Here is a 23,753-nt window from a genome sequence, read left to right as displayed (position 1 = left end):
CTGGCTTTGCTGAAGATTGCAAGTCTTCAGAATTGGTTCAGCAATGGCGCTGGAAGGCAGCAGGACCCTTTGTGGGCTTCAGCAAAGCTCAGCAAAAGCCCAGCTGCCTTCCAGAGTACCTCAGGGCTTTCACTGGGCTTTGCCGATGCCCACATGGGTCCTTGGCCCCTCTGTTCTGGGCTGGGTGATGGGAAACCCTCCAGCTTCGTGCTCGAGTGCAGCCTTCCCCATAGGCTTCACCTTCATGGAGTAAACCCTGATGTCTGCAAGGAAACAGCTTTTTGGGCTTCCCCTCCTTCCCCGTGATAAGGGGAAATGGGAAAAGGGCAGGAAAGCGGATTGGGAGAAAAGCTGAGGAAAAAAAAAAGGTGAGAAAAGCTCTTTACCACCAGAGATCAGGGCTTTCCTGAGCTGCACTTCCCTCTTTTTAACCCCTCTCTGCTCCAGACCCCTTTGTTTCACAGGTTATTTCTCACTGCCAGCTAACGAAGGAGTTGAACCTACTCTGAACCCATAAGGTGCCACATCTTACACCTCTGGGAGCCTTCAGCATTAATTCAACCTGTAATTGAGATTTTTTTTTTTTCCAGCAGGACAAGCCACTCCATCCTCCTCCAGGTTGCACATGTCTGTTGCGGAGGTGATGCTCTGAGCAGTGAAAGCTTTCAGGGGGAGCATGGCTGCAAGCCTAGTCAGGCTCTCCTTGCTTTCAACCCCCTCCTTTTGAACGCAGAAGCTTTCTGGGAAGCAATTCTCCAGTGCTAGTGAAAAATACGCTTTCATCCAACAAATACCAGCCCCATCCATCCTGCTCTGACACGAGCTTTGGCCAGGAGAGGATGGATTGAGGGAGGTCTCCCCCAGCCCCCTCCGTACAACGCATGTTGCTTCTCTGTTTTGCTTGTAGCCTGAGGGCTTCCAGGCAGTTCTCAGGTATCTGAGGGATGCTCATGGAAAAATCATGTATGCACACATGCATGCATAAAGGCAATTCAGCATGGAAGGGGATTGAACATCCAGGCTGCTCAGAGCCAGCTCTATGGACTGCAGGGACCCTAATAAATAATATACACACATAAAACAGAGAGTCTTTGCCCCAAAGAGCTCACGGTTTTAATTACAGGATGCCTAGAGGTAATACGAGCGTGGAGGCTGTGTGTGTGTGTGCAAACACTGTGAGGCGTGCCAGCCCCTTCCCTATTCAACAGGGAGAGAGATGAGTTTAGGTATAAGTGGATCAGCTGCAAACTGACAAGTTAAATATACGTTTGTTAAAAAAACCCCACAACCCCAAGCAGGAAGGTGTCTGTTCGGGGAAATGAGCACTGCCTCCAAACATCTGCCTGGGAAGCTCCAGCAGTTGCAGAGGTAAACGCTGTGGTTGGGATAAGATGGGAAAAAAAAGGCTGGAGGTGATGGAGCCCAGGTGAAGGGGATGGGGCAAGCAGCAGCACTCTCCCCTCTCCATGGGCGCAGACATCCCCTGCAGCACAGTAAATATCTTTTTTGAGCTCCTTTCCTTGGGGAAATCAGGCCTGCGGATCCTCTACGCTCTGTCCCAGCCCTGCTCTGCTCTTTGCTTTAAGGGTTGCAGCTTCGTGCCAGGCAGCTACGAGTATTTCCAGCTGCTCCCCGTGCTCCTGCCTGGTGCAGGCAGGGACAACAGCTCTGCCTGGTTTTTCCCCTGCCAGCAGCCCAGAAGCCACATCAGTCACCACAAGCCCCCCCCCCCCCCCCCCGAGATGCCAAGCCAGGCTCCTCCATCGCTACAGCTCACCCCTTACCTCCAGCAACCGACTGGCATGGACCTGTCATCCCCCCCCCAAAAAAAAAAAAACCCAAAAAAACTCTGGCACCCCAGCTCAGCCTTGAGCCAGCCTGAAGCCTCAGGAAGAAACCTGCTGCTGCACAGTTTGGGGGTGCAGCCAGTCGGGGCGGGGGGTACAGCATAGACCCCTGCTCCCCAGTTTCATCCCAGTACAGGAGAGGGACTCATCTCAACTTCCCCCCACCCTGCAGCACATCAGGGACCCAGCTCCTGCTGTCATGGCAGCTAATTTTAGAGCTTATTTATTAACATTTTAACATGAAACGTGCATGAAATATTCACCCAGTGTGACAATGCATTTTATGGCAAGGGAAGCCTTAAATATTTAAGAGGTGTTTTGCAGTATCAGTGGCAGGAAGCATTTATGTCTGACTCACAGCACAGCACTACAATTTGAGCTCAGCTAATCCCTGCTGCGGGTTTTAGCTACGTGCCCCGTCTTTAGGGTGCTGGTTTGAGGTGGAGGGGGTCAAACCCCCCCTATTCTGCAGAGGGGAGTGAGATGGGGAGCTGCTTTTCTGCAGGAGGGTCTCTCCCAGGCTGCTTTTGCACAAGTCCTTTCCCCTCTTTGCTCTCACTCCCCCAGCTCAGCTACTGGCAGCCCAGCAAAGCCAGGGACAAAGCCCCGAGTTTAAGGCTGGCTTCACAGCCGAGGGACGAGCTGCGGTTTCGATGACCAGAAGCACCAGTCCAATTTTCTTTATTCCACATCTCAAGAGCACAGACACTCGAGCAGCAGCTAGGACACGCAGCTTAACAAGAACCTGCACAAACCGTGAAACTCCCCATACCCGATCCTATTAGGAGAGGCGTTTAGAAGGAGCCTAAGTTTTCTGAACAGGGATGACAGGTTGTAAAGCCCTTCAGAAGAGCCAGTTAGAAAAATAACCTTCCTGTGGATCAGAGTAAACCAGCACCATCTTCTGCTGTGGCAGGAGAATAATTTGTATTTAAAGCCACAAGATTAAGGAGGTGTCGAGCGGAGTTTTTAAGACCATTACAAGGCTGAGCCTGTCAAACCGCAGCCAGAGAGAAGCCAAGGTTTGGTCCAGCCACAATTCGGGGCTCCCCACCGATTTTAAGCCAAGTTTGGAGAGATACTCCCCGATCTCACCAGCGTCGGGAGTCCCCAGACGAGCAGCCACGAGGACGCGGTGGCGGCAGGCGGTTTGCCGTCAAGCAGCCGCTGGCTTGCCGGAGGAAGAGCTGCCGAACATCTCCTGGGAGGCGTAGGTCAGGTAGAGAAAGCCGTCCTCGTCCTTGTTGTCCCGGTACAGCTCCTGCATGGTGACGGCCATGTTCGGCAACCCTTTGTTGTTCGCCAGCAGGTAGAAGGTCTGGGAGGAGGTCAGGCAGAGCCGCGTCCTGCCAAGAGGAAGATGAAGGCAGCGTGCAAGCAACGCGGCCTTCGGGGAGGCCCCAGTTGTGGGAACACGGCGCTGGCTCAGATATTCAGTGGTTCCTCTCAAAGGGACAAAGCTTCGCCATCACCTCCCCCAGGTGCCAGCCACCCACCAGCACCCACAGGTACGAAGGTGGGTGCGAGGGCACGGCCGGCTGCTCCCCAAAACATCTGTAAGGGCCAAACCCCAGCCACAAGCTCTCACCTCCATCCATCCTGAACTGTGCTGCCAGGAGGTGTGGGTCCTTGGGAGGGATTTTAAGCAGAGCCCAGAGGTTTCAAATCAGCTGCAACAGTGCTGCTTGTTTGCAGGGCTGCTAATCACCTACCCCCAATTAGTGACTCACCTGTGCTGCAAGTCCCCAGGAAAAGAGCTAATTGTCACCTTTTATCCCAGCAAGGGTAGAGGAATCCTGCCGTGAGGCACCCCATGCATTGGCAGTCAAATCCTCTTTGCTAATTACAAAGGCTAATTGCATTAGGCTAAATCTAAACAGTTGCCCAGTTGAGCAGCCAAAAAGCTGTTTCCCAGGACCAGCTGTATCTAGACTGGGCTTTCGCACTGGTCTGGGGCTGTGGACCCCCCCACCGCTTGCCCAAAGCGAGCCTGGGGACCCTCTGTACCATTAACCACTTACCGCAGGGTGACAGCAAACTGGGACAGGGGCAGGTCCTGGGACACCAGAAACTTGGTCCTGTTCAAGGGGGGCAAGGTTTTCTCCTTCTGGTAGCGTTCCACGACCACCTGCAGCGGGGAGAAGATGCTGGAGCGGGGAGACAGGGACTGGGAGGCTTTGGGACCACTCTGGCAGGGGTACCCAGAAAAGCAAAAAATGGAGCCATAAAGTCTTTAGCAAAGACTCTCACAGCTCGCCTTTCGGCATTGGTGGCCACAAAGAAAGTGGGGTGCAGACCTTACCGGGATCTTGTTGGGATATTTTATCCGTATCTCTGTCACTTCATGCATCCTGGTAGCTGCGGAAGAGAAAAGAAAGAGCAATAAGCGCAGCACAGCCCGTCACCACGTCCCTGCTCTGCTGCTCCCCTTATCCCCAGCAACGTACCGAGGCTTTTCCTCTGCTTGAAGGGGCGAGAGCCGCTGTCTCCTGGCTGCATCTTCTGGAAGGAGGAGATGGATCGAGGCACGGGCAGGATTTGTTTGCCCCTGAGCCCTGCCATGGGCAGCTGCTGCTGGCAGAGCTCCTAATATAGGCTCATCCTGCCCCACCTGGGCTGGGGTGCTCAGCAGGGTGCTGGGCTCTGCTGGGATGGATGGATGGATGGAGCGGAGCTGGGGATTTGCTCCTCACGGATATTTTAGGGAGCAGCTGGCCATGCCCTACCACCCAACCTCACGCCTGTGGGTGCTGTGGGGTGACCAGCACCGGAGGTCCGTGATGCTGAAGCCTGGTCCCATCAGAAGGGACGAGTGATTTAAAGTCCTTAATTGTCCCCCAGGACCCGTGCTTTGATTAACAAAGGGGATTATCTTCCCTGGGAGAGGACTGGGCACGGCAGAACCGCTGCCAGCCCAGCATCCCCTCCGCATGCCCCGGCAGCCCGCAAAGGCGCTTTTATTTTCTCCGAGAGCCGGTGTGCTGGGAATTATCGCTTCCCCCGCTCCATCCGAAGGGCCCTGGACCCTGGACGCCCTCCCTACACCCCCATGGGACCCCCACGTGCCCCCCAAGAACCCCTATGTCCCCCACATGCCCCAGGCGCAGAAGCCGGGCGAATGAAGGATTAGAGAATGTGGATTAGATAATAATTGATGCTCCGAGGCGGTTATCGCAGCCGGCAGTAATTCTCCGCTCAGCAAGTGGCTGCCGATGGAGTCGCTGATGGAGGAGGGAGTCTGGGGGCATTTACCCCCCCGCCCTGTCCCTCTCTGCCCCGGGAGGTGGGAGGTGAGGGATAACATCCTGCCCCGGCACATCAATCCCACCCGGAGCAGGACCCGGTTGCGGGCGCTGCCGCTACCCGGCAAATATCGGCATGCGTTATCCTGACAGTTTAATTCTTGCGCTATCTCTGTTTTGATTTAACGAGGGGCTTGTGTCAGGTGGGATCCATAAAGCTGCCGAGAAGCCGGCTCATTCGCATGCTGCAGGTATTTTTCATGCAATGCCAATTCCCTGGGTCAGGAGAGAGGCGGCTTTTGAAAACAAATTAGACCCCATTATGCCAATTAGACCCCATTTGTCTTTTTCTTTCTTTCTTTTTTTTTCCCCCCCCCTTCATTTTTCTTCCAGAGCTGCTCATGCGTGCTCCACAGGCTCCCCCCCCGCCACCTCTGGAAAGGGAGGAGGCAAAAGCAGCCCAGCTCATTTAGACACACCAGAGCCTTAAATTACCCTTGTTTAAATAAGCTTTTTGGCATAACGGGTCCTTTTGGGCTGCAGCTGCTGGAGGAAGGAGATGGCTTAGGAAGGAGATGCTGCCTTTGGGAGCAGATGCACCTTGCTGAGCATCCCAGGCGCATCCCGGTCTCCGGCCGCCAGCGTTATCCTCGGAACAAGGTGAAATCCCGGCTGGGTTTGTCCCCACCTTGCACCGAGCACCTCAGCCGCTGCCCCGGCGTGTAACAGAGCACGGGCGGATCATCACCCTGGTTTTTTTTCCTGATGTTTCATATACATATTTAATATATTTTGCCATTGTGCAATGTACTAGTCTGTATTACTTTGCCATAAAAAAAAAAAATAAATCTCTCAGACGCACTCATCACTGGTTTGGAAAATTACATTAGCAATATATATTCCATCTGTGTAGCGAGTTAAGCCATTATAAATTTATAGCCCTAATAAATTTAATTCTGGAAAGTTTGCGTTGGATTTGAAGTGGAGTTTTGCAGGGGGGGGCATTTTCCTCCCAGGTGATTTCTTAACAATATACTGATAAATATTAAAGTGCCTCTCAATTTGCTAATAAAAGGAATCGATTACTGTTCACTGACTTAATTCTGCTTCCAGCCAAGTGCTAATAGCTTTGCTGTGAGCAGAAAAAGTTGTGAATTAAAAAAAAAAAAAATTTAAATCCCCATTTTAAATTAGTTCATTAATGGTGAGCATCTATTATTTATCGGTTTAATTTCCAACTATTGCTGCGGTACTGGGCTGGGCTCTGAAATCCCAGGTCGTCATGGAAATGTGATGCTTTCATTAGCATGAACTAATTAATTAAAGATGAAGGGAAATTGGTTTTCCTGATTTGGGGAGGGCGGGAGTTTTTTACATCCATGCTTTGTCCCTGGCATCATCCCCTCTGCTGAAATGGGGTTTGTATTTGCCAAATCGGAGCCGGGAGCCTCACATGGAGCATGAGCATCTGCGAGGAGCCCCCGAAGATTAATTTCCTTGGAGAGTAAATATCGCCAGAATAATCCAAATAAGATAAAATAAATTTAAAAAAAAAATAATGCAGGCACAGACCTGGGATATGGGAGGTAAAATTTATACCTCCAGCTTCCCCAGCTGCCGGCTTCGCCTGCGGGAAGCGGGATCTCATCTGTATTCCTGCCTGCCTGCTCCGGGCCCTCGCGGAGCAAATTTCAGCTGAAACTCATAAATAAATCCTCTTCTGCACAAGTTAAGTTTTATTCATAGCTCATTTTGTGATACACTGGAATAAAATAAAATTAAAAAAAAAATCCCCCTAGATTTATCTTTAATCTCACATTAAATATTAAAGTGGGAATCTCAGCCCCAGCCCGGGGCCATGCTGCCCCAGGGCTGTGGGTAGAGGAGCCCCAGCTGGGGGCGGGGGGCAACAGGAGAATTTTTTGGGGGTCTCTCACCCCCCCCTAGATTCTCAGAGGTCCCTGTTATCTTTGCTACGCAGCTGGGGGGATGTTCAGCCATACCCCCAGCACCCCTCAAACCTGCCCTGGGGTTTCCGCATTTCACTGTATACGTATAGCTGTAAGATATATAATGTATCTCTCTATGTTACAGGAATCTATATATATTATAGCTAATATGTATATAGTATGGCTAAGATTTCTCTATATTCTAGCTAATATGTATATATTATGGCTAAGATTTCTCTATATTCTAGCTAATATGTATATATTATGGCTAAGATTTCTATATTTTTTAGCTAATATGTATATATTATAGCTAAGATTTCTTTATTTTATAGCTAGTATGTATATATTATAGCTAGGATTTCTCTGTCTTATAGCTAATATGTATATCTTATAGCTAAGATTTCTGTATTTTATAGCTAACGTGTATATCTTATAGCTAAGATTTCTCTATACATTATAGATATCAAAATATATTATAGAGCAGATATCTCTAAGGAGGGTTGAGCCCTGCTCCCTGCTGCTGGTCCTCACCCGGCGAGGAACAGAGGATGCTACGAGCAAGCTAATAGACAGATTCTTCCAACAGCAGCAATTTGGCCCCGGGGAAGACCCCCAACCCATCAATTATCTCTGGCGAGGGGCCGACAAACGCATCCAGCACAGCGTCGCCGGTTGCCGGTGGATAATAAAGCCTGGGGAGCAGGCGGAGGGTCCCGAGGGCAGCGGGACGAGGGACTGAAGCCCAGCTTTTTGCTTTTCCGCGGCCTATTTTAGCAATGACAGCTCTACGCTCCCGCTGCTAACCGCTTCCCTTCCATAAATAAGCCTCAATTATTGAGCGCCCGCTGGTTTTTCGTTAGGGGGAAAGTCCCCGGTGGGCCCTGACGGGCGCAGCGGCTGCAAACACAACACTATGGCTCTGCAGTAAACATGATTAGTGCCGTATCCCCGGCTCGGGCAGGCGCGGGGGTGGATTTGCTGATGCTTTAATGACGAAGCGAGTTATTAACGGGAGGGCTGGTGCTTGGCGAGCCAGCAGACGGTTACCCGGGCTCAGACGAGGGGTCCCGCTGGGGTCCCACCCAGCCCACGCTGCTGGGGACATGGCACCGGGGTCCGTCGTAGCCCCTTTGGGGGGTTTCTCAGGAACCTGGGCACCCCGGGCGTTGGGAACACCCGAAATATTTTGGAAACCCTTTTTTTAACACCATCCAAAGGAACCGCAGCCACCAGCACCCTCCGGCTTGGGCGCTGCGTTCCCCCCCGCCGCCCCCCCCAGCTCCATCCCCAGCCAGGATCAGCGCTGAATAACCAATTCACCTCCCGTTAGGGCTGAGCCTTCGCAAGAATTACAATAAGCTGGAAAAACCCAGCCTGCAGGATGAGTGATTTTGGGCAGGGAGACAGGCTGTTTTCCAGAAGAGTTTCTACATGTGTAAGGTTATTAAGTGCCCTGGGTTATTTTTCTTTTTCCCACCTCCCCCCTTCCTTTTGTAGCCTAATAAATAGCAGCACAAAGGAAAAACACGTTGGTTTGGGTGTTGGTTTTTTTTTTCCCCAGCTGTAGGCACCAACCTAACGTGCCTCGAACAGCAGCTGCACTGCAGCACTCGCTGCATTGCCTCGGCGGGGACGGGGTCCGGTCCCGTCCCCGTCCCCATCCCCACGCAGGGTCCCCTCTAAGGACAGCCGAGGTGGAGGGGTGCAGGGAAGGTGACCAAGGTCCCTGCGTGGCAGTCAGTGGCAGTGCCCTCGTCCTGGTGAGCCTTTCCCCAAAGCTTTATCTCATCCCCGTCAATCTCCGTTACCGAGCCCGCTGGCTCAAGCGGTGCGGTGGCATTTTGGGGAGCTGAATCCAGCCTGGGTTTGAAGGTGGGGGGCAAGCGCCAGCACCAGGAGAGGGGAAGAAGTGGGAAGAGTCTTGGAGAGATGCTGCGGGGCAGGGCTCAAGGAGGGGGGTTTGGCTGCGGATGGTCACCCCTGCGGTCCCGTGTCGGCTGTGGGGCTGTCCCTGCGGTGAGGGACGCAGCATCTCTGGCACCGGGAATGATTAACCGTGGCATGAGGAGGCCGAGGTCCAGAGACCCTCTGTGGTGCCCGTTCCTGTGTGCCGGCACAGCTCTGTGCCGAGGGTTCACTGCGTGGGTGGGACACTTGTCTGGGATGGGGATAGGGATGGGATGGGGAAGGGATTGGGATGGGGATGGAATTGGGATGGGGAAGGGGTGGGATGGGGATGGGATGGGATGGGGATAGGGATGGGATGGGGATGGAATTAGGATGGGGATGTGATGGGATGGGGATGGGATGCATGCACTTTGGCTCCCAACCCCTTGCTGTTCCCTGCTCCCTTTGCACCACAGCAGCCAGCACCCCTCTGCGTGCCTCCTGCCATAGTCACCTACTGTCAGGGGAAAAAACCAAAAAAATACCCACCCCTCGCTCTGCTGGAAGCCACGGCATGAGAAATGAGCGCTCCTCGCAGGCGAGCAGCAGCCGTGCTGCAGGCTGAGCCCAGATTAATATCTCAGTCCACAGGTCGCTTGGATACAGCCTCTGCCGAGATGGGGAGCCTTGCTCAGGCACTAATTGCTAAATAATCACTGCAGGGGGTTTGCCAGCCGCTGCCCGGAACCGTCAGGTGTGTGGCTGCACATTGCACACCCCTCGCATGATGCAAAGACCTCCATCCTCCTCCTCCTCCTCCTCACCTGGCTTTGCTCAATAACCAGCCTCGCCGTGCCAAGCCGGGCGCCGGAGCAGTGCCTGCTCTTGGCCGCCGGCCCGCACGTCCTTCCCACAGCAAATTAAACTCCCTGCATGAGCGAGTCTCAAGCCACGGCGTGAAAAGTGGCCGGCGGGGTCTTGGCCGAGCAGCCCTTCACGTCCCGCTCGCTGGGGCTGGGGCAGAGCCGCTCCGGCCGGAGCTCGCAGCGTGGAGTTAATCGTCTTCCCGTGGTCACAGCCCGGCTGGGACGCAGGAACGAAGCTGGAAAACCAGGGATATGCTTCAGCAGGCGCAGCCTGAGCAGGGTGGGAGCCCAGCACCCAAACCCAGCAGCACCCTGATGTTCCTCCATCACCCAGCCGGCGCCGGGGCCGAGGTGTTTCCCCGAGCGCCTGGATGATGCTCTGCAGAAGGGGCATGCAGGGATCTTTCCCTCCCCCAGGACTTATGGATGCCCCCCTCCCCAGCCCAACAAGCCCATCGGCACGGTCAGGGGCGAGCCGAGCTTCCCAGCACCCCAAAACACGCTGCCATGGAGGGGGGGCTGCCGAGATCCAGCATCACCGCAGCCCTCCGAACCCGCTCCTCTTGCACACAAGCAGCTGATGGGATTAGCAGGGATTATCCTCTTGTTCCCCACTCCTCTCTCAAGAGGAGAATAAACGTGACAAGGTGCTTCCAGCTTCGATTTTATGCTCTCGACCCAAGCACCGGCTCCGCGATGCTGTCTCCGGGGCAGGGGTGGGCTCCAGGGCTGGACCGGACCCCCCCCCCACCCCTCCTTTCCCCTGCCCAAACCCTGCAAAGGTCCCGGAGCTGTGATGGGGAATCAGAAGGACTGATGTTTGGACTTTAACGCACCCTGTCTCCATCCCCATCCTGCCAGCATCCCCACGCAGCTCTCTACCCAGGTTTGGGGCGGGGGGGTGTCTCTGCTTGCAGGGTGTCATTCCCCCCCCCCGCCAATTTGCAAAGCATCTCGCAGGGCGCAAGCTGACACGTAGCCCTGGGAAGCGCAGCTCTGCAACTTGATTTTTACAGGACCATTTTAAGCTTTGTAACGCCTGATCATGCCCATGGGAGGCTGCCTGCCGAGCCCTGCATCCCCTCCGCCTCGTCCAGCCCCGTGTGTCCCTCCATCCCTCTGTCCCCTTCCACCCCGTCTCCTCCATCCCTTCCGCATCTCCTCCATCCCTTCCATCCCCCCCACATCTCCTCCATCCCTCCTCACCCCTGGGGAAGAGGTTCCCGCTCTCCCCCAGGGCCAGGATCCTGCTGCCCCAGCCTCGTTGGGGGCTCATTTTGGGGCAAGCCACCCACGCAGGGTCCGCTCCCCACCTTGCAGGGTCTGCTCCCCCCTCGCTCGCCGCAGCTGCGCTATAATTTCCCTTCCTTTCCTCCTCGCCTTGCCCAGCTCTGCTGTAATTTCCCCAGCGCCCGCACCCGCATGCATTAAACATGCCCATAAACAACATCGCTGGCTGCCGGCGCACATCTGGAGGAGAGGGCTGGAGATTACAGCCGGCTCCTGGCATCCGCCGGCAGAGGGGATGCAGGAAAAGGCGGGGGGGGAAACCAAGCCATTGAGTGACAAATAATAATTTTTTAAAAATTTGGGGGAAAAAAAAAATCAGCACAAGCCCCATCAAATGTCAAAGAGACTGTTTTTATTTGCCATCAAAATAAAGATGTAAATTGAAAAAAAAAAAATAACCCCAAAAAACAACCGAGGTCAGCTCAAATGAAGGCAGAAGAGATCCATGCGCCATGAACCGCGGGAAGAAACCAAAGAAATTTTAAAAAGTAATCAAAGAGGAGGAGGAGGAAGGCTCCATCCCCTCGAGAGAATGGCCAAGGCTGAAGTGTAGAAAAATAAAGAGCTGGGGAAGGGAGAGCAGAGGAGTCCGGCACGGGGTCACAGCTCGCCCGACGTCTTTATGACGTGGAAGAGCGTGACGTTGTAGATGACCTGGTGGCCGTTGTTCCAGGTGTAGAGCACCCTCTCCCGCGGGTTGTAGTCCAGCATGGATATGTGGGAATACTGGTTGTGGAAGGGAATATCCGTGTATTCGTAGCTGGAAGTGTTTGTGTAGTAGGCAAAATAGATCTTGGCACCGGCAAGGTGGGAGTTGGTGACGTAGAGCGTGCCGCAGATCATGAAGGACTCTCCGGCGCTTCGTTTGGGGTAACCCGTGTCCCAGCTATGCAGGACTTCCAGCGTCTGGGGGTCCACCCGGCTCACCACGATGTTGCCGGCGTTTTGGTTGGTGGTGTAGACGGCCCACAGCCCGCTCTCGTCCACCATGAAGTCGATGTCGGAGAAACCACCCCAAGAGTAAGGGAAGGTGTTGTTGTAGCCGGCGCCGGCGAGGCTGCGCTGCACCAGGACGCTGCGGGAGCGAAAGTGGTACTTCACCGCGATGTTACTCTGGTATTTGTTGTAGTAGAGGGACCCGTTGAAGACCACGTGGCCGGTGCCGGCCCAGGGATGCGGCAGGAGATGCTGCACGAAGTTCTGTCCCGTCACGAAGTCATTCAAGGTCCGGAACTCCAAGACGCGGCGGCCCTTGTAGTAACCGTCCATGTACCACACCTGCAGCGGGATCAGGTTAGGGATGCCCGGCCGAAACGGGGACCCCCCACCCCCATCAAGATGGGCTCCCAGGACAGACGGACACGACCCACGTCCTGCGCGCCCCCCCCCGCCGCACATGCAGCCATTTACGCTGCTGCCACACGCCGGCACGCATTTTTCTCGCTTCCCCCCTTTCCATGTCTTTTTCTGCTCTTTCTGCAGATCAAATGCTTGGCTAATTTTTAATAAGAGGGCGTGCTTCGTTAGGAACACCCAGACTGACTGAGTTCCCAGCCTGCAGAGGCTCCAGGGAAGCTCCTGCCCAGCCTCCCGCCACGGCATCCCAGTTTCCTCTGTCGGCACTTGGCAGAGCTCCGGCAGAGGCAGCCACGCGCCCCTCGTGCGACGGAGCAGAGGGTTTGCACGCTGGCGAGCGTGCACCAGGGCACGGGCACCCCAGGCGGTGTGTACCCCGGGTGCAGGGGCACCGTGCAACCCAGGGAGCTTGCACCAAGACGCAGGGACCCCAGGCAGCATGCATCCCGGGGACGTGCATCCCGGGGACGTGCATCCCGTGGGGGCACAGCCAGGAGGGACGCAGCAGCACCAGCCAGGCAGGTTGCAGGGGACACGGTGCCCGAGGAGTGCTGAGGTTTTGCAAAAAAATTCAGAGCCAGACCGGCCAAGAGAGGAGCTGCCCTCCTGCAAAATTCACCTCTGCTTGGGCCTGGGAGGGTTTTGGGGAAAGACGCCCACAAAAGAGCCGCGCGGGAGCCGTGGGAAGCCCGAGCTGTGCCCCGACCCCATCGGCATGGGTGCCCGTGCCACTCACCCGGCTGTCAGCGCTGGGTGTCATCGTGTCGGTCATCCACGACCCGAAGCGGGATCCCGATGCTCGGATGGTGATGGGATTGCTGACGCCCGTCAGCTTCCCACAACCTGGGAGGAAAAATAGTTGGGAGTTAGGGGTGGGCATCCGGGACCGCGACACTGCCCAGCTCCCTTCGTGGGAGGGAGCATCACGCACCGAGCAGGGAGGAACCGGGGCTCTTCTTCACCCCAGGGACCCCTAGGAGGGGACAGGGCAGCAGGCTGGGGGATGCTTAAGGAAAAGGCACTGCTGGGCTGCAGCAGCTATTCCTGACCAGGGAAAAATGGCTCCTGCGTGAGTCCCGGGGCCCGGCCACACCAGCAAACTCCCCGTTGGCACATAGTGGAGGATGCTGGGTTGCCAGTATTATTATTATTATTCGGAAGATATCAGCAGTGCAGCAAAACAGGAGGCCCAGCACGTGGGCAGGGCTGCAGGCAGCGGCAATGGCTTGGGTTCTCTGAAATGGGAAGCTGGCAGCATGGGCTGCCTGCCCTGCCGGCCCGGGAAGGGATCCCAGCCTTCCCCGCATCTACAGGGACGCTGCTGTGAGCAGCAGGGACCTGGGCGCCCCCCCAAACCAGAGCCGAGGTGGTGAGGAGGGGGGGAGCGTACCCAGTTTTTGCATGCAGGCGTGCAGCCGTGCCTCCAGCATCAGCACCCGCTGCTGAAGCTCCTCGTAGTCGTAGGCACCCATCTCCTCCTGGATGGCCAGCAAGCTCCCGGAGAGGTTCCTCACCTCCTCCTTCAGGTGCACGATCAGCCTCGTGTCCGACTTGTACTGATCCAGGACGGGCATCAGAGGCAGCAGCTCCGTCATCTTGTCCTTGAGCTCCTGTTTAAGGGATACGAGGGGAAAAAAAAAACCAAACCACACACACACGCCTTAAATTAAGCCTGTGCCTGGAGCCTGGTGGTGCTTGTCCCCATGCCTGCTGTCCCTCTGTCCATCCCTCTGGGGATCACAGAGGTTTTCGTTAACGCACCAGAGACGAGCCCTATTTCCTGGGTCGGTAATTAATAACAATTACAAGGCTTTGCATTTTCCAAGCGCTTGCGGAGCAATAGATAATGAATCACCCGTAGCCGATGCTATCGCCTCGCTCTGCAGAGTGGGAACCAGGCAGGATCCGGTCCCACTGTGGGAGGACAGGGCGACATCCCCCCTCCCCGGCCAGCCCGGAGCAGCAGGGTGGCTGGACATGGAGCGATGCTCCGCACACGAGGGATGCAGGAAGACGCAGTGATGGTGCTGAGGGAATGACAGCAACAGGCAGAGTTATATGCCAGGTCCAGGGTTTAAAAATCTCCACTTATTTTAGTACAAAGAGAAGGTTAAGAAGTGTTTTGACCTTGGCCTGGAGTGACCCAGGCAAAGGCTTCAGCTATCCAGCTGGCAAAGTCTGAGCAGGTCCCAGACAGCCGACGTGGGAATGGGGTGCAAGTATGGAGTGGGGAGAACATGCCAGGGATGGGTGACAGCTCCAGGCAAAGGGTGCCCGTGCACCCAGCACCCTGCATGTCGCAGGGACGCTCAGCTCTGGGATCACCGCAGGGATGCTCGGGAGCCGCGCATGATCCTGCCAGGCTTGTGCCAGCTGCCGCACCGGCGTAGCAGGGAAGCAGTGGGGGGGAAAGACGGCAGCAAGCCGGCCCTGGCTGCAAGCCGCTCCACCGAGTCTCCTTCGCTCAAGGACGCTGTAAATCCACAGCCAGCACCTTCGTCCTGCTCCACGGCCCACGGCCCCACTCGCCATCCCGCGGCTCAGTGGGTTTTCCCAGGAACAAGCCTGGCTCGCCAGCGCCTTTCCTCCCTCCTCGCCTTTCATTTCAGGGCGAGGGTTACATGGGCCAGTGTTCCCATCTCTCGGTGGGATTGCATCCCGGTCGCAGGGCTCAGCACCTCCTGCTGTGATTAAACCAGCCAAGATATTTGCTGCAGCTCAGATGTTTAATCAATGTCTTGTCTCTGCAACTGTCAGCGCCCAGCGTCCACCCGAGCATCCTCTGGCCTGTTTCAGTGCCAAGAACCAGCCGCTCCCGAGACAGAAACACTCTTCAGCTGTCAGGATGAAGCCTTGAGGCTCCCAAAATAAACCAGTGCCCCAGCGGGGGGGGGGGCGGTAATGGGATTTCTTGGGGGTGCAAAGCCGCTGCAGCGTGGGCAGCATTGACTTGCAGCCTGCATTGATCAGCACACGGCGCTGACGGCTGCCACCCGTCAGGTTGAAATCATGGCTTTGCCAGGGAAGAGCCGTGTTTTGCTTAATTAAAGGTGTCGATTTGCAGCCAGATGGGCTGGGAATTGGCCAGCTCTGCTGCCCTGCCAACGGCACATCTCCCCCCCGCCGCGGCACCCGGGGAGGCAGTGGGTTGTGGCCCCAGGTTGGTTTGCCCTGTGCCTTGTCAGCACATCCACTGCGGCTGGGCACCCTGTCCCGCTCCTGCACCGCACACCCACCCTGCGCGCTCAGGTGCCACAGGGATGCTCAGCCCTAGGAGCACCGTGGGGATGCTCAGCCCTGGGACTACTGCAGGGATGCTCAGCCCTGGGACCATCGTGGGGATGCTCAGCCCTGGGACCACCGCAGGGATGCTCAGCCCTGGGACCACCGTGGGGATGCTCGGCCACCCAGATCACGAAAATCAGGACCCTTCCCAGGGTGCCCACCCACCTCATAGCATCGCACAGCACCATGTGCTCGGGGAGGTCTCCCAAACCCGGCAGCCAGTCCCACAGGGCGCGAGAGGCATCGGGGGGTGGGGAGGGGGCATGGGCTCACCTGGAAGCTCTTGGCGTTGAGGCTTTTCTGGCTTTCAGCAGCCACCTTCAGCCTGGAGTCCAAGCCCTTCATCAGGGACTCGGTGTTGCGCACGTACTGGAGGTCCCGGTAGGTCCGGAGGTCCAGCACCTCCATCGACTGGGAGATGTTCTGCACCTGCATGGTGGGACGGGGGCGGTGATAAAGCCCTCGGTCTAATCAACACATCCCCCCCCACCCCCCCGCCGCTGCTAACGAGGAGGCCTGAGTCAGGGAAATTTGGGGTGCAGAGGCAGCGAGGGGATGGGGAAAGGAGAGCAGCCCCCAGGACCAGCCCGTGGTCACCAGGTGCTGGTGGGGACACGGCCCCAGGAGACCCCCTCCCGGTGTCCCCATCCCCAGGGAGCCAGAGGACGAGTTGCTCCCCGCTCCACCGCACCGGCGTTTATGTAAACGCTTGCAAGAAAACTCTTCCCCCTGCAGCTTTAATGTATAAAATAATGCGTTTTACTCATCCTGCTTCAGCTGTTATTTGTTTTTTTAAACCACCCGAGTGCACATTTCCCAGCCCGGTCTATGAGCTTTCATTCTTTAATTTCATCTGCCGCAGCCGGCAAAGTTATTTTATTTCCACGCTTTCAAATGACATGAACGTGACAGTGTTCCTCAAATGGTTATTTATTTATTAGCACCAGCCCTGCTGGTATTTACGATGCCGCCGCCGCCTTGGAAGAGAGCTGCTTAAGAGGCGTTTTTTGCAGCGCGTTATAATAAAAGTTTAATCGGGTTTTGCAGCGTGCCCGCCCGTGCGGACGTGTAAAAACCGGGGGGAAATTAAATGAGCTCTGCTCAGGCACACAGCCCTGTGCTGGGGGGGGGGGAGGCTAATGTCTTCTGCCGGCACTGCTGCAGAGCCCACGGGGAAGGGGCGGCAGCGTGGACCCCCCCACCACGGGCAGCCACACGTCCCCCGTTCCGCACGGGGAAACCACCCGGGCTCCGTTAAACATCATTTGGCTCACGGGGCCGCAGGCTAAAGCCCGCTCGGGATTTATCTCTGCGCTGGTTTCATCTCCGCGGCCGCCTGGCAGGCTGGGTTCGTGCGGCGAGGGCATCGCCACGTGCCGGCGGCACCGCGGATGCGCGGCAGCGCGGTGACACCCTTCCGGCAAACCTCACGGCCAGGCAGGAGGACGCGAACGTTCCCCCTTTTGCTGCGGGAACGTCGAGGATGCTCGGACCGGCAAACGCGCCGACGTTACGCAGGGAGGGAGCTGCGGGTGCCCAGGGAAGGGACGAGCCCGTCACACCCCACCGTAGGGTGCACCCTACGCGCTGGACGGGGGGTCCCCCACCGCAAATTAAGCGCTTCGTTAGCAGGCTCGGCCGGTAACGCCGGTTAGCGGCGGTCCGGCCGACGCTCACCTTCTCCATGAGCTGACGGAGCTGGTGGCTGCGCAGGTCGCGGGAGCACGTGCCCTGGACGGGGATGACGGCCGTGCAGAGGCATTTGCCATCGGGGGCTTGCGCCGAGGTGTAAACCTGCCAGCCCTCGTCGGGGCTCTGGAAGAGGGTCTGCGGGAGAGAGGAGGAGAGACGTCAGGGCCCCAAAGGACGCCAGAGCCGCTCACCTGCCCGCACCAGGCTCCCCAGGCGTGCTGGGGCTTCCCCAAAAACCGTGGGGGACTGGGGCAGAGCTGGCAGCGCAGCATCGCCTTGGCGAGACGCCGGAGCGTCCTTCCCTGCTGCCGTCAGCCGGCTGGGGACGAGCCAGCAAGGGAGCAACGTCCCAGCACCAGGATGAGCCCACCGAACCCTTCCCAAACCACCGTCACCGCGTGGTGCCGGCAAAGCCCGGTGCCGAGCGCGTCCCATCGTGGCAGAGCCCCAGGGTCCTGCCCTGCCCACTGCCGCCTCCCACGGAGCTCCTCCAAAACCCATTCGCATGCCATCAGGTCTGAGCCATTTTGTATTTTTCCCTCCTTTCAGGTTTTTATCCAGGTCATTTAATTTTTTTTTTTTATTTTTTTTTCCCCCTCTCCAAGACTCATTTCGCCACAGCGATCTGCTCCAAATACGGCGATTTCAGCTTCCCAGTGGGTCCCGCGCTCCCGGGCTGGCCACGAAACAACAGCGGGGTGGGAGGGAACGACGAGGAAACGCTCTTCATCATCTCCCACCAGCCAGCTCCGCGTCCTCCTGCAGACCCAGCCTGGTGTTATTTCCCATTAATAGAGTTAACGAGGCAGGAATTTCCTCCCCTGTGGCCGTCTCGCCTCTGGAGGGGAGCAGAGCAATTGCTAATTCCTTCCCCTTGAATTCTGGGTCCCTTCGACCCAAGTGGTCAGTGAAATACCGTGGAGCGGTGGGGAAATACGAGTGCATCCCCCCCCGACCCAGGTGGGCACCAAGGAGGGTACCCGGGCATCCCCGGCCGGCCGAGCATCCCACCAGTCCCGCCGCCCTCAGAAAGCCGATTTTTGCATCCAGCTGCGGCTTTTCCAGGTGGATCCAGGCTTGGGGTTGTGCTTTCCATCTCCCAACACAGCTGAGGGTGAGGGTGACCACTGCAGGCTCTGGCTGCCCCCAACCATCCCACCCCGAAAACCAAGCAGAGAAACATCCACACACACCCCCTCCTCCCCTTTGCCTGATTTATTCATGCCATAAGCCGGTGTTTTTGCGCTGGGCCATTTAGCATTTCATGGGTAATTCATAATTATTAATTATGAAAATCAAGAGCAAACTCATCGCTCTCCAAGCGCCTTCTGCACCGAGCCAGGCAAAGATAAATGACCCGTTCCCTGTAACAAGCCAGGGACGATACTTTACTTTACATGCAGCGGTTTTAACTTCATGTTTCACATCGGAAGGGATTTATTGGACATGGCGGTGGCTAAACACCATTCTCCAACATCCAGCGCAATGAGAATAAATTAACTGATGGCGGTGTAAAACTCGTCCTTAACCGAGTAAATTCCTGAGTTATCACAGGGGGAGGTAAATAGAGGATTTATTCAGCCCAACTCCAACACAGTGGAGATGGATCCTGGCTGGCGCTGGGGCCGGGAGTCCTCGGCAGCCCCGGCTGGTGACGAGCCACATCGCGGGATAACGAGCCCTTAGGAAGGCGCCGGCAGACGGCATCGTGCCGGTGGATGGTATCGTGACGGTCGCTCCCTGCTACGGCAGGTGAATTAATAGGATGCACGATTATCAGATATACATGTCGGGAAAGACTTAATGCACCGTGCTGTGAAGTTGCCCCGCCCCCCAAAAAAATTGGGGTCCCCATGGCAGGAGGGATCCCCCCAGCTCCTCTGGGCACGGCACGGGTCTGGCACCCACGGCGCAAGCATCCAGACCTGGGGCAGGCACCACCCGATCTCCCGCCCTCAGGATCCTGGGAGGATCCTGTGCACCAAAAAACTTCATTTCTTCCCCGCCCCGCAAAAAGCTACTGAAATGAAAGAGCCCAAAGCAAACCCGGAGCATCCCGGGTGGAGCATCCGCAGTCACCGAGGAACCATTTCCCTTTACCCGGGACCCTTCTGGCCGTGGCTGAGCAGCAGGCAGGCATAAATACTTTATAGAGGGCTAATGCATAATTAATGCCAGGCAGCAGCCTGTGGCAGGCAGGATGTGTGCAGGCAGCGCTCAGAGCCACCGATTTGGAGGCTGGCAGAGCTCCTCTGCCTGCCAGATTGGGTTTCGCGCAGCGCGGAAACCCTGGGGTCCCTCCTGAACGGCCCCCGGGATGCAGGCGAGCATCCGTGGGCGAGAGCCAGATCCTGGGAAGATGCTTTCCCGCTGCGGCTCGGTGGCCGCATCCAGCCCCCGCCCTGCAGATAACACCCAGGGATGGATGGAGGTGGAGGGCAGCCCTGCCCGCGCCTGCCCACTGCGGCTCGGGGGCCTGGCGACGGCGGCGGCTGCTGCTGCCGGCGGTATTATTAGGTTAAATGCAGCCTGTGCAATCTGTCACTGGGTTATTAATTAGAGCTCCCCGGGAAAGCTGCCTGCTCGCAGCTCGAGAGAGGAGAAATTGCTGACACCCTCGGCCGCGGTGCAGAGAGCTGCCAGAGAACCGGAGCCTGGCGTGGGGGGTGGGGGGCTGACAGAGCATCCTGACCCCTCTCATGTGGGACATAAGGGTCCCCAGGCATCCAGGAATCCCCACTCAGCCCCTTGCCTCAGCAAAGCAGCCACAGCCGGGGACGTGGGGATCCAACCAAGCGCCCTTCGAAGCCAGGAGGCCCCAAATCGGCACGGGCAGTAAGGGTGAGAGCCGCTCCGTGCCTCTGCCCCCTCTTTCTGGAGGGGGACCGCTCCAGGGCAAGGGATGGAGCTGCTGCAGAGGATGCTCCGGTCTCTCCCCATCACCAGCCGGCACACAGTGCTGCTACTCCACGGGAATTTGAGAGTTGTTGGCTGCTCCGGTACCGGGGTCTGCAGTGCCGGTGTCCCCAAAAGCCAGCGTCCCACGGGGCTGAGCTGATGGGAGCACTCAGGCCTGGACCGGGTGAACCCGGCTCTGGACCTCAGAGCAGAAAAGGAACCGCTGTTTTCTAGAAAGGGGCTTTGCAAGTCCCCAAACTACAGTGAAAGGCTGTGCCGGGCATCACCGTGCCCGGAGCCAAAGCCGGAGAGGCGAGCACCGGCTTTTGGGTAAGCCCGGCTCATTTCAGCATCCAGGGAAAAAGCGCTGCCTCCCTAAACCCAGGTGGGAGATCAGCTCCGCAACCAGCGCGCCAGCTCTCCGCCACGGCTGTGCCGGCAGCCCCTCGCACCCCGCGGTCCGGCACGCCGTCCCGGCAGCTCCCGTGGGCGGTTGCGCCAGCCCATTACAGCCGCATTAGCAGCGCTCCTTCCCAGTGATTAATGATTTTACAAGGAACACCAAGAGTGACTAATGATTAGCCAATTATTGTAGAGCAGCGCCTGCTTTACCCCAAGTGCCGCTAATTGCCCTGCAACATGATTGCCTATTTGGCAGTGCCCGGTGAGACCCCACCGCCACGCGCGGGGCTGCAGCGACGAAGGCCACCGCACTCATCCTCTGCAGAAGCCCGGCCAGGAATGGTACCCCAAAAAAGTTCCCTAGGGATCCCTATGGAAAAACCCTCACAGCTGCGACTGGCATCAGCCCAGGGCAGAGCCAAGGTGGGGGAGCAGCCCAGTGAACCCCCACCAGCTCTGCCGGTGGTTCCAGTGGGGCTGGGGTGCTGGCTGCCGAGAGTGGGGGGCACACGAAGCCGGGTGGGCGGGTGGCAAGTCTGGCAGCCCAGCTGATGGCAGGCTCTTGATGGGCTCTGCCAGCTTCTTCCTTGAACACCCCCAAACCGGTTCACCCCCCCACCCCACAACCGAGGTCGGCGCCGGCAATAACACGAAGCACCCGCCTTGGCAGGATTGCCCACCACAGCCCCCCCCAAAAAATGGGGAGCCCAGTCCCACGCAGGAAGGCTCAGGCTACAGGAGGGGTTTTCTCATCACAAAGGACGTGTCCCCCCCATTATGCCCCCCCTCCGCCCCGACATTACTGGCTGTGGCTGGGCACCAGCCAGGCCCCGCAGCACCAACTGCGCAGCCCAGCCCTCTCCGGGGGCTCGCTCCTGCCTGCGGCATCCCCCGGAGCCCAGCCCAGCCCTGTCATTGCAGCCCCCCAAAACATGTGCGTGTCCCCCCCTCCAAGCACGTCCCCCCCACCTGCTCCCAACTTCATCGCACGCCACACGCCCAGCCCCGCTCTCACTGGGCTTTGCACCGAAAAGCTAATGCCAGCCAGAGCCCGGAGAACCCCTGGGGAAATTTGGGGTGTCCCTGCCTGGGGGGGGGGGGGCACTGGGGGGAAGCGCCCAGCCTGGGGACAGTCACCAGCTCCCCAGGGTCCTGCAAACTGGGGGGGGGTTCACCCACCTCCCCTGGTCAAGAGCCCCCCAGGAGTCCTCCTGGCTGGGGGGAGCAGCAGGGCCCTATGGGGGTCCAACCCCCCCCCCCCAGCCCTGCCCCAGCCCCCAGGAACTGCCCAGCTCAGGTCTACCGGGTGAAAGAAGGGGGTCAGGAGCCCCCCAAAAGACACCCCCCCATCCCCAGGTTCCTTGGGGAGACCAGCCCCCATGGGGGGGGTCCCCGGTGCACCCTGCCTGGGGTGGGGGGAAGGCAGGGAGGGGGGGATCCCCATGCCCCGGGGGGGGGGGGACGTCCCGTGTACCCTGCCCGGGGAGGGGGTCCCCATGCCCGGGGAATCCCCGGTGTGTGTGGGGGGGGGGGTATCCTGTACCCAGAGGGGGGGATCCCCGTGTCGGGGGGGGGGGTGTCCCCGGTGCACCCCGCCAGGGAGAACGGGAGGATGGGGGGGTACCCATCAACGGGGGGGTGCCCAGGGGAAGGCAGAGGGGGGGTCCCCATGCCCGGGGCGGGGGGAAGAAGCGGGGGGTCCCGGTGCACCGCATCCCGATACCGGTGGCGCAGCTCCGCGCCGCAGCCCGGGCATCCCTGCCCCAAAATACATCCCCCCCCCCCCCCTCCCCATCTCCCGCTGTACCCCCCTCCCCGGTACCGGGCCGACTCACGATCTTCTCGGAGGTGCCGGCCCGGGACACGGCGGTACCGTTGAGCCCCACCAGGGAGGGTAAAGTCTGGGACATCCAGTTGGTGACCATGGCCATGGTGCTCAGCACGGCCCCGATCTTCAGCAGCGGCACCGTCATGTCGCCGTCGCCGCCGCATGCCCATCACACACACACCCCCCCCCCGAACACCCCCCCCCAACCTTCCCCACCACCTCCTCCTCCTCCTCCTCTTCCTCTTCTTCTTCCTCCACCACCCGGTACCGGTGCCCGCCGGGGCGAACCGCGCACCGGCCGAGCCGCCCCCGCCGCCTGCGGAGCCCCCGCGTCTCCTTCGTCCTTATAACGGGGGGGGAGAGAAAAGGAGGAGATGATGGGGGGGGGGCGGGGGGGGCCGGCGCCGCTCCGGAGTGACGTCGGCACCGTTGGCCCCCCGCCAGCCCGGTACGGCCCCCGGTTTTGGGGCGGGTCTGGTCGGTACGGTTCGGGGAGGTCCCGGTTTAGGGTGGGTTTATGGCCGGTACGGTCCCGGTTTGGGATGGTCCCAATCCGGTGCGGCACGGTTCAGTCCAGCTCCCTTTGGAGCAGCCCGGCATGGTTTGGTTTGGGGGAGCAGGACCCCCGGAGAGCCACGGTTTAGGGGAGCAGGATACCCGGAGACCCCCCGGTTTAGGGAAGCAGGACCCCTGGAGACCCGCTGGTTTGGGGGAGCAGGACCCCCGGGGACCTCCGGTTTAGGAAAGCAGGACCCCCGGAGACCCCCTGGTTTGGGGGAGCAGAACCCCCAGAGACCCCCAGTTTAGGGGACCAGGACCCCCAGAGAACCCCGGTTTAGAGGACCAGGACCCCCAGCGAACCCCGGTTTAGGGGACCAGGACCCCCATCACCCCGGTCTCCCTTATTCTGGTGCCGGTACCAGGGTCCTCCGCACCCCCAGCCTGGTTTAGAGGCTGCAGCACCCCCGAGCATCCATCACCCCAGGCCCGCACCCCCCCCAGCCCACTTTGAGGCCCCGCAAGGTCCCCCCAGCCCCCCCAAATCTTCATCTCCATCCTCACCCTGACCTACGGCTACAGGCACTGGGAAGGATGCGACCCCCCCCCCGCAACGGTCCCCCATCTCCCCAGCGCACCCCATCCCACAGCAGCGACCTCCCTGGGGTCCCCCCGGACACCCCAAACCCTCTCAGCAGCTCTGCCGGTGGGTG

General features: G+C 58.3%; 2 protein-coding genes across 2 annotated transcripts; both read right to left on the bottom strand.

Moving 5' to 3' along the window:
- Positions 1-3,003: 3,003 nt before the first annotated feature.
- On the bottom strand, positions 3,004-4,346 carry LOC142030576 (microtubule-associated protein 1 light chain 3 gamma-like). Its single transcript, XM_075026827.1, has 4 exons — positions 4,295-4,346; positions 4,150-4,205; positions 3,869-3,975; positions 3,004-3,193 (listed from the first exon to the last, which is right to left on the bottom strand). The coding sequence occupies exons 1-4, from the start codon at positions 4,344-4,346 to the stop codon at positions 3,004-3,006; spliced, it is 405 nt and encodes a 134-aa protein (XP_074882928.1).
- Positions 4,347-11,235: 6,889 nt separating this feature from the next.
- Positions 11,236-22,739, bottom strand: OLFM2 (olfactomedin 2). The gene is made up of 6 exons (XM_075026826.1): positions 22,550-22,739; positions 17,400-17,549; positions 15,996-16,151; positions 13,828-14,047; positions 13,174-13,280; positions 11,236-12,359 (listed from the first exon to the last, which is right to left on the bottom strand). Exons 1-6 carry the CDS (start codon positions 22,685-22,687, stop codon positions 11,682-11,684), a joined length of 1,449 nt encoding a protein of 482 aa, XP_074882927.1. The 5' UTR covers positions 22,688-22,739; the 3' UTR covers positions 11,236-11,681.
- Between the last annotated feature and the right edge of the window lie 1,014 nt (positions 22,740-23,753).

This window comes from Buteo buteo, chromosome 4 (assembly GCF_964188355.1).
Source record: "Buteo buteo chromosome 4, bButBut1.hap1.1, whole genome shotgun sequence".
NCBI lineage: Eukaryota > Metazoa > Chordata > Aves > Accipitriformes > Accipitridae > Buteo > Buteo buteo.
Note: the sequence above shows the minus strand (reverse complement) of the source record. Positions and strands in the feature narration are given on the sequence as shown.

Bases quoted from the DNA above. Each gene is read 5' to 3' on its own strand.
- LOC142030576 (XM_075026827.1), bottom strand. From the start codon at position 4,346: ATGCAGCCAGGAGACAGCGGCTCTCGCCCCTTCAAGCAGAGGAAAAGC. The intron at 4,206-4,294 runs GTACGTTGCTGG...TCTCTTCCGCAG, and splicing joins CAAGCAGAGGAAAAGCCTCG to CTACCAGGATGCATGAAGTG. The intron at 3,976-4,149 runs GTAAGGTCTGCA...TCCCCGCTGCAG, and splicing joins AATATCCCAACAAGATCCCG to GTGGTCGTGGAACGCTACCA.
- OLFM2 (XM_075026826.1), bottom strand. From the start codon at position 22,687: ATGACGGTGCCGCTGCTGAAGATCGGGGCCGTGCTGAGCACCATGGCC. The intron at 16,152-17,399 runs GTGAGCGTCGGC...CCCACCATGCAG, and splicing joins TCCGTCAGCTCATGGAGAAG to GTGCAGAACATCTCCCAGTC. The intron at 12,360-13,173 runs GTGAGTGGCACG...ATCCCGCTGCAG, and splicing joins CACCCAGCGCTGACAGCCGG to GTGTGGTACATGGACGGTTA.